General features: G+C 38.9%; 2 protein-coding genes across 2 annotated transcripts; one reads left to right on the forward strand and one right to left on the reverse strand.

Annotated features, from left to right (window-relative positions):
* Positions 1-4687: 4687 nt before the first annotated feature.
* On the reverse strand, positions 4688-5614 carry LOC131927003 (spore coat assembly protein ExsA-like). Its single transcript, XM_059282644.1, has one exon. It carries the CDS (start codon positions 5612-5614, stop codon positions 4688-4690), a length of 927 nt encoding a protein of 308 aa, XP_059138627.1.
* Positions 5615-6275: 661 nt separating this feature from the next.
* On the forward strand, positions 6276-9505 carry LOC131927000 (uncharacterized). The gene is made up of 4 exons (XM_059282641.1): positions 6276-6315; positions 6404-6679; positions 7606-7783; positions 8864-9505. The coding sequence occupies exons 2-4, from the start codon at positions 6432-6434 to the stop codon at positions 9401-9403; spliced, it is 966 nt and encodes a 321-aa protein (XP_059138624.1). The 5' UTR covers positions 6276-6315; positions 6404-6431; the 3' UTR covers positions 9404-9505.
* Positions 9506-10000: the final 495 nt, after the last annotated feature.

The following is a 10000-nucleotide window of genomic DNA, read 5'->3' on the forward strand; positions in this document are numbered from 1 at the left end:
CACACACGCACACGCACGCACACACACGCACGCACACACATACACACACATATATATAAGGGTTTTAAATTTAAATCACTTTTTTGTTTTGTTTTTGGGATGAGGCATTTCTTTTCATGTTCCCTCCACTGAACAGAACCACAAAAGTAAATCCGTTTTTTCCCCCTTTGATCGAGTCTCCCTTTGTTCACTAATCTCCTGAGCTGTGTGCACGATCAATCGAGTTTACACTAAACCCAAGTACCCAAGTTGTGTCAGGGCCACACCACTAAGTCCTGACTTTCCTGACTTTCCTGACTTACCTGCCTTACAGTATGGCCGTCACGGTGTCTTGCTAACATTGCCGCGCATGTCCATCTCAGTAACACGGTCAGATTAACCGGTGAAACGATTTTAACTCAACACCGTCTATACCCAGTCCTTGTAGTCAGTGGCGTCGCTAGGTTGGGTGTCACCCGGTGCGGCAACTAATGGTGTCATCCCCCCGTGCGAATATATATATATATATAATATATATATATATATATATATATATATATATATATATATATATATATATATATATATATATATATCTTTATACACCCCACCCCAGACGTGGATTGACGGGCTAGTTAAAACAATTCTCTAGAAAACCTTTTTCTCCAGGCAAATTTTACAACGTTTAGTTGGGTTCACCCCACCCCCCCCCCCCCTTTTTTCCACCCCATGATAGTTTTAAAACTGTGCACAGACAATACTATCGATGCTCATCTATAGTCGGTTTTAAATACAGCTGGATGTAGTATAGTTTTCTATAGCAGGTTTACGTCATGGTGTAACCCCCCCCCCCCCCCCTCAGCCCTTGTCGGGATTTGTCTATTTCGTTCTTAATTAAAAGGACTTTTTAACTCTAATCAATCATTTATTTAACTGGAATCTATATATATATATATTGCTATTTTTGCCTTCCTGTCACCCCCCCCCCCATTGGTGTAAACAAGTGCGGTCCGCCCCCCCCCCCTCGCGACGCCTCTGCTTGTAGTCGGTATTTAAATTGTATTTTATCCCAGCCTCTGTTGGCTAGAGATGACGCAGCTTTACATTGAATACAAGATTGACTGCAGTTTAATTCTAGAACTGTTTGTTTTGTTATCACGATAAGGACCTGTCGAAGTCGGAGAGGGTTGGCGTTTGTGTTTAAGTGTTTAACGTTTTAATCGATTTGTGTGTTTACAAATGTAACTTTTATACTGCAGTTTCTCTCTCCGTGTTTACATATCATGTCTGAGTGTCTTATCATATCGCTTGTCTTACTTTAATGTCATACTGACAGTTCTCTCACTGCCCTTGTCATGCGTTTTACTTATTAATCACAAATGAATTAATACGCACGATTTAAATAACATTAGTTTTATCTATAATCAAAACAGAATCATATTTAATACCCCCCCCCCCCCCCCCCACAAGACATAAATTAAATTAACAAAAAACTAACAAAACAACAAATACCAAAACAAAACGAACAAAAAAAAGCGTTCACATAAAGTAGGGGAGTGAAGTCATTTCAACAGAGTAGTGTCCCTTACATAAGCTGGATCAAATTCCTTATTTAACTATTGGGTTTTTCCAATGTAAACATCTATCTTAGAAGAGAAATTGCTGACAGTAGAAGTCACATGACCTAGAAGTCATTGCGTAGGTACACTAGTTTAACAACTGGTTCGGCGGATTGCTGTCTAGTAGGTTAGCTAGGTCGAGGTGTTTTGGTCCTATATCTAGTTTTAGAAACTGATGACATAGATACGACACTTTGATTACTTTGATAGAGATACATATATAGGGAAATATATATATATATATATATATATATATATATATATATATATATATATATATATATATATATATATATATATATATATATATATATAAATAAATAAAAATATATATATATATACTTATATATATACATATATATATATATATATATATATATATATATATATATATATATAGGGATATATATGTATGGATATATATGTCGGGATATATATGTAGGTATATATATATATATATATATATATATATATATATATATATATATATATATATATATATATATATATATATATATATATATATATATATATATATATATATATATATATATATATATATATATATATATATATATATATATAATTACTGCTCTTGACACGTCCTGTCAGACGAAATATTAAGCACAGATCCTATTTTTTATGTGCAACAAATCCTCTTGAGACTCTAATCTCGATATTAGATGGCTCGAATAAAATTACGCCACGATTTTAAAGCATACAAGCAACACAAATAATTTCTTTGGCTGTCAAAAAAATGTTTTGAAACTCACTCAAGCGTGTCTGATTATACGGTACGTTTTCATAGAGTCTTTTATCATGTTTATTTCTGGTATCTCCACCCCCCCCCCCCTCCGATCTCCACCCTCACCACAGTTCATCTAAATCCTGTTTTGCCATGCCTCCCTCCCTTCCCCTCTATATATACGAATGGATAGCAAAGATGGAAGCAATAAAAGCCCAACTAACTGCCGTTGATTTATGACTTTACACAGTTCTTGTCGCATTAAAAAATTGTTTGTCTCGCAAGAAGTCAGATATAACAGAGGTGTGTAGATTTGTGTATGGTTTGTAGTGAATAAAAAAATTGTTTGTCTCGCAAGAAGTCAGATATAACATAGAGGTGTGTAGATTTGTGTATGGTTTGTAGTGAATAAAAAAATTGTTTGTCTCGCAAGAAGTCAGATATAACAGAGGTGTGTAGATTTGTGTATGGTTTGTAGTGAATAAAAAAATCGTTTGTCTCGCAAGAAGTCAGTTATAGCATAGGGATGTATAGATGGGTGAATGGTGTGTAGTGAAAAAGATGTGTAGTAGACAAACTGTAGTCCTAAAACCTGAGACTTTACTCGTGACCCCATCAACGAGACCCCATCGACCCGACCTGACCCTCGGTCCCGACCCATGATGTTGACAAGTATTCCCGGCCTCTCTGAAACAGATCACGTGATCACACACAGACACCAACTGGACTATTGGGATGATCACGTAAGTTTTAGCCTCTGTTTAGTGAATGACCACAAAAATTACGACTCATAGATCTAGCAGACACATAAATTTAATAGACACACAGATACAGGTGACGTACATATCTGAAATCTCAACAAAATAAAAATAAATAAATAAATAAATAAATAAATAAATCTATTGTTTATGAAAAAGGACGTGCCGTCCTCAAAAGGGACGTAACAAATATTAATAAAGAATATTATAATTCGAAATAACGATGGTCTCCCCTGATATAGAAATACGAAAAGCATGAGCACTAATTTTTCTCCAATACCATACAAGGTTTCCATCTTAACCCCACCCATTCCCCCCCCCCCCCCCCCCGCCAAATTTGTCAATATCTTACTGAAAACAACCTGACCAAGTTTGACTTCTTTCAAAGTACGCTTTTAAATTACTAGAAAGTAATTCCATTTTTCTTATTAGGTTTTCAATCTTTTCAATAGGGTGATATAAATTATACTCAATGAAATAGAACTACATCACCAAGATTGGCATCTAAACAAGGGTAAGACTCTTGCTGAACATATAAAAGTAACATTATATGGATTATTTCCCCTAGTAATTGTATTATTTCGATTATTTCCCCTAGCTTTCACGTTTGTTTTTGTGAAATGTGGTGTTCTCGTTAACTTGTTTACTTTTATTTAGTATCTTGAGAGGGACCGTCTAGTGGTTAAAGATTACTTTTAGCTAGTATCTAAAACAAAGGGTATTGCAAGTACCATATGCCCATACCACATACAGTTAAGACATACACGTACTATATACATGCAACGAATGCTCATAGCATTATATAGTACGTGTAAGACATACACGTACTATATAATGCAACATATGCCCATACCTCATAAACGTACCACATATATGTACATGATGGCTTTTTCCAAGCATCAACAGTCAATGGCGTTCTGATGTTAGAAGAAAGATTTAATGTCACGTATAAAGTCTAATGTTCTACACAGTAACACATTGGGGTATGTTCGGTTAACGAAATGTGTACGATACATAAAACAAAAGATAAAAATACAGAAGAACAGATACAGTACTCGACACATTTTTGGAGAAGGTTTTTGAACGCTTCTTCCACATAAAGCATGTTGTACTAGCTAAAAATTCTTTAGCATTACGTGGGAATGGTTAAAGTTATTTTAATAGCTATAGTAACAACTTTCTATCTTAACATAAATGACTTGCTCATTACGACGATGGAACAAATTTTAGATTTGCCGTTTGGACTATCAACTTTACAACACAGTTCATTCATCAATATCTACGAGAAAAAATATCGAAATAATTGATACATATATTAATTATTCGCCATTTTACAGGCTTTCATCATTTACAAGCTTTTTTTTTAAACTTAATTCCTCGTCCACACTTTTGCCTTGTGGGACGCAACTTACGAACTAAATTCCTTCTACTTCTAACGAACCGATCTCTTTCAAAACCTGATGAGCATGCAATATACATTTTAAATACAGAAAAATATCGAAGACAATTTTCTTATGGGTCGAAGGTCAAGTTTCCATCTGTTTAAACAGTGACATCGCGAGTAAATACAAATATATATCACCTGTCTAACAACAGCTCATGTACCTGGTGATGCTGGGAGATTTGTTGACCGAGGATTGTTGATCGAGGATTGGACATTTGTTGACCGAGGATTGTTGATCGAGGATTGGACATTTGTTGACCGAGGATTGATGATCGAGGATTGGACATTTGTTGACTGAGGATTGAACATTTGTTGACTGAGGATTGGACATTTGTTGCCGAAGATTGGACATTTGTTGACCGAGGATTGGACATTTGTTGACCGAGGATTGGACATTTGTTGACTGAGGATTGGACATTTGTTGACTGAGGATTGGACATTTGTTGACCGAGGATTGGACATTTGTTGACCGAGGATTGGACATTTGTTGACTGAGGATTGGACATTTGTTGACTGAGGATTGGACATTTGTTGACTGAGGATTGGACATTTGTTGACTGAGGATTGGACATTTGTTGACTGAGGATTGGACATTTGTTGACTGAGGATTGGACATTTGTTGACTGAGGATTGGACATTTGTTGACTGATGATTGGACATTTGTTGACTGAGGATTGGACATTTGTTGACTGAGGATTGGACATTTGTTGACTGAGGATTGGACATTTGTTGACTGAGGATTGGACATTTGTTGACCGAGGATTGGACATTTGTTGACCGAGGATTGGACATTTGTTGACCAAAGATTGGACATTTGTTGACTGAGGATTGGACATTTGTTGACTGAGGATTGGACATTTGTTGACTGAGGATTGGACATTTGTTGACTGAGGATTGGACATTTGTTGACTGAGGATTGGACATTTGTTGACTGAGGATTGGACATTTGTTGACTGAGGATTGGACATTTGTTGACTGAGGATTGGACATTTGTTGACTGAGGATTGGACATTTGTTGACTGAGGATTGGACATTTGTTTACTGTAGGAAGAGCAAGAGCAGGTGTCATATGTCAACATGTCATTTGATCCACACAAATCAATTGATGGGATATTGGCATTGATAAGGTAGTTGGGCCATTTTGGGAGAAAGGGGTGGGTGAGGGTTGCGAAATTTCTCCTAAATGGTGTTTGTGCGCTTTTTGTACATTGCACTTTAGCTCTATGGCAAAAATACTTGTCAAGTTAATTTGATGACTTGTTAATTGAAGGGTGATTTATTTAAGCAACCTGTCAATCAGAGGTGATTTATTAAACAGAGGCTGCATATCAGATGTTAGATATCATGGTTGGAGGTGTTTTTACCATACACTCCATGTTCCTCTTTTTTGTGTACACGGGGAATAAGTAAGAACAGCATTTTTGTCAACTAACATTGTCCAAAATTCAACAACAGCAACATTTTTGGCATCAACTCATCGTCGAAATTTCACCAACATTCTACACACAGCCACAATTCACTGCATTTAGCATTACATTCATAATTCATCCAATACCTAAAAAAAGGATTATACGTCAACTTAATTGGGTTAAAAATTGGCAGGTAAACATAAGACAAGATAGGATGTAACCAGAGCCAGGTGAGACAACACCACCTGGCCAGATGTAACCGTTCTCAGGTTACACAACCAGCCCATATAAGGTGGGGAGGCTGTGAGCGTCTTCATCCACCTCACAGCACCTTGGGCATCTATCTCTACAAGTTGGACATCTATCTCTACACGTTGGACATCCATTTCTACAAGTTGGGCATTTATCTCTACAAGTTGGGCATTTATCTGTACAAGTTGGACATCCACCACTACAGCAACTTTAGTCAACACCGTCATGCTGCGACTGTTCACAGTTCTTCTGCTGGTCGCTGCTCTAGCCACTGGACATGGATCGTCCATAGACAAGAGACAGGCATCCAGCTCGGCCACCTTCTGTAACGTCAGAGACCTGAGCATAGGTCAAGGGTCAAGCGTGACCGTGTCCAGCCCGAACTATGGCCTTGGCAACTATCTGGACAACACGGCATGTAGGATAACCTTCAGGACGGGGGTCGACCCTCTCATCGTGGGGGTCAATTTCACGTGAGTAGCCTACGTCATCGTGGGGGTCAATTTCACGTGAGTAGCCTACGTCATCGTGGGGGTCAATTTCACGTGAGTAGCCTACGTCATCGTGGGGGTCAATTTCACGTGAGTAGCCTACGTCATCGTGGGGGTCAATTTCACGTGAGTAGCCTACGTCATCGTGGGGGTCAATTTCACGTGAGTAGCCTACGTCATCGTGGGGGTCAATTTCACGTGAGTAGCCTACGTCATCGTGGGGGTCAATTTCACGTGAGTAGCCTACGTCATCGTGGGGGTCAATTTCACGTGAGTAGCCTACGTCATCGTGGGGGTCAATTTCACGTGAGTAGCCTACGTCATCGTGGGGGTCAATTTCACGTGAGTAGCCTACGTCATCGTGGGGGTCAATTTCACGTGAGTAGCCTACGTCATCGTGGGGGTCAATTTCACGTGAGTAGCCTACGTCATCGGGGTCTTGAGTTTCTTGGTGCCGGCAGCATACAGTACCTCACGGTGCCACAAGGCGCCACACGGAGTCACACGGTGCCGTACGGTGGAGTACGCTGTTGCAAAGTGCCATACAGGCAACATAGTCTTGATCCCCATCTATAGGTGTAACAACATATTTTAACGATAGCCATTTATTGATTGGTCAGCACTAGTTATCATTTACCACAAACAAAATTTCATAAAACCGACCTTTAAATTTGAGAAACTATCGCTAACACCATCTATTGAAGTAAATGACATTGTAACCAGCCTCTATGTTGACAGAGTCAAGTTGTCTAATTTCGAACATTAACTCTCCTCATCCACACATATGGCAAGACCACGATCCTATCGACAATTAGAACTAAAATGTATATACTGTACACATACTCTACTCCACCTGGTTTTAATTGCCTTAGATCTTGTCCCACAACTAACGTACACGTTTGTTGCAGGAATATATTTTTCCTGGAGGATGAAGCCAGTTGCAGCTTCGACTACCTGTGCATCAACGGTGCCAAGTTCTGCGGCGGCTATGGCGGTTCCAGATACTTCGAGTTTCTGGTGCCGGCAGGCAAAAACTTCACGCATGAGTTCCGGAGCGACGGCTCCGTCAATGGACAAGGCTTCAGGGTAACGGTTCAGTGGTTATAGCTAGATGTGGTATAGCTGGATAGGTATAATAGCTAGCTGTGGGTAGCTGGATAAGAATATGTAGCTAGCTGTGGTATAGCTAGATTATTATATATAGCTAGCTGTTGTATAGCTAGATAGGTTTATAGCTAGTGATTTATAGATAGATAGTTATTGTACAGCTAGATATTTATATATAGTTAGCGTTGGTATAGCTACATATGTATATAGCTAGCTGTGGTGTAGCTGTATATATGTAACTAGTGTATATTTTAAACACCGCAATTTGTAACAACGCTGTTGGCTGATAACAAGGTCATGACCAAAACCGAACGTGAGTAATAAGTAAGTACGTAACTGTTTGACATAAGCAGGATGTAGCAGGGAAACATAAACATACGCGACTGGCAACTAGGTAGTTGGTCGACAACCGCAACAAGTTGCCATGGTCAAATCCAACAAGGCTGTAGACTAGATGCAACTTGTTGAAGTGAACACCATGTTTAGGACCTGCGCAGTAGACACAGATGGAGAAACACAATAAGTTGTACCAAAACAGAAAAGTTTGACTAGAAAACTAGACGCAACTTGTAAACAAGTGCAGGTGTTTGTGCGAAAGAGACACGCAATGTCTGAGAGTGGATAAGTATAACATATACCAGACAAAATATCCCAGAAAAAACATCCCAGACAAAATATCCCAGACAAAACATCCCAGACAATATATTCCAGGCAAAATATCTCACGGACAAAAGGTCTCAGGACAAAATCTATTAGACAAAATATCCACAAAACATTTTCACAAACAAAAATCCCATAAAAAATATGCCAGAGAAAATATCCCAGACAAAATATTCCAGCCAAAATATCTTACGGACGGAAGGTTTCAGGTTGAAAGATATCAAGACAAAACATCTCTACAACATACAACGTCTCCAATCTTACCCGAGACCCTAACGCCGTGAATGGTCCCCTAAGAGATGGGAGGGATGGGGGGGGGGGTGACAATTGTCTTTTAGATCTGACCCCAGGGACTAACTCCACGACCGTCATTAAAACTTTCTCTTTTGACTTTTCCAGTATCTCCTGACGGCCAGACGCTACACAAACGGTACCGTCAACACGCCGTCTGGCACCGGATCCGGCGGCAACAACGTGACCTTCACCTCCGTCAACGGCAGCAGCGTGTACGAGGACAAGTGCAACTACAACCCTGAGACTTTCTTCAACGTCCAGCCGACCACCACCAACTACAACTACACCACCTACCCCTACTATTACAACACCACCTACCCCAACTACAACTACACCACCTACCCCTACTACAACTACACCACCTACCCCTACTACAACTACACCACCTACCCCTACTACAACTACACCACTTACCCCTACTACAACTACACCACTTACCCCTACTACAACTACACCACCTATCCCTACTACTACCCCGACACCAGCTACAACTACTACACGACGGCGCCCTACTACCCCCAGCCCTGCAACACCAACTACCCCTACCTGGTCTTCCAGGCTGTCCAGTACCTGAGACAAGAGCTGGACAACAGGAACAACGCCCTGGATCTGCTCAACCAGTTCCTGGCCAGAAACGGCTTTTAACCCTACACTGACCACAGCAGATTTAAACCTATTTTCTCTATACAAACAAAGTCGTCACATTTGTTGGATAAATATTCCTGTACATGGATAGAAAATAAAGTTTTAACTTGCAAAAATAATGTTGATACTTTTTTAAAAACTTTTTTTTCTGAATGATTTGAAAGATTGTGGTAGACTGATAACTAAAAAAACCAGAACAAAAATATTTGCAAATATAAATACAACAGAAGAATTATTTAAGTGCAGTATTTTGGTCTGATTTATTTAAATAATGGCATATTGATTTACAACCAGCCAGCTGGCACTTAAATAACAAACAAAAGGAATAAAAACTACATTTTAATAACAAGCTTTTATATAATTCTTCACTAAAAAAAGGATGGTTAAAAAATGTATAATAATCTACTACCATTAAAATATCCAATATGAAAAGTTATGGTCGTTTATTAAATTCAACACATAATGTAACGACCTACGCTATCACATTTAATGTCACATTGCATTTTCATGGTGTCTTGACTTATGTGCCAAGTTTAAAAGAAATTGGTTCACTAGAAGTGGTAGAAATTTCGCTGGTCACTTTCGATATCTTACCTA

This window comes from Physella acuta, unplaced genomic scaffold (assembly GCF_028476545.2).
Source record: "Physella acuta isolate Inbredline_101_S28 unplaced genomic scaffold, ASM2847654v3 ptg001357l, whole genome shotgun sequence".
In the NCBI taxonomy this organism is placed as follows: domain Eukaryota; kingdom Metazoa; phylum Mollusca; class Gastropoda; family Physidae; genus Physella; species Physella acuta.

What these genes read in the sequence shown, in the direction of transcription:
- LOC131927003 (XM_059282644.1), bottom strand. Translation starts at nt 5,614, where the DNA reads ATGACACCTGCTCTTGCTCTTCCTACAGTAAACAAATGTCCAATCCTC.
- LOC131927000 (XM_059282641.1), top strand. Translation starts at nt 6,432, where the DNA reads ATGCTGCGACTGTTCACAGTTCTTCTGCTGGTCGCTGCTCTAGCCACT. An exon ending in ATCGTGGGGGTCAATTTCAC is followed by an intron (nt 6,680 to 7,605) that starts GTGAGTAGCCTA and finishes CGTTTGTTGCAG; the next exon opens with GAATATATTTTTCCTGGAGG. An exon ending in TCAATGGACAAGGCTTCAGG is followed by an intron (nt 7,784 to 8,863) that starts GTAACGGTTCAG and finishes TGACTTTTCCAG; the next exon opens with TATCTCCTGACGGCCAGACG.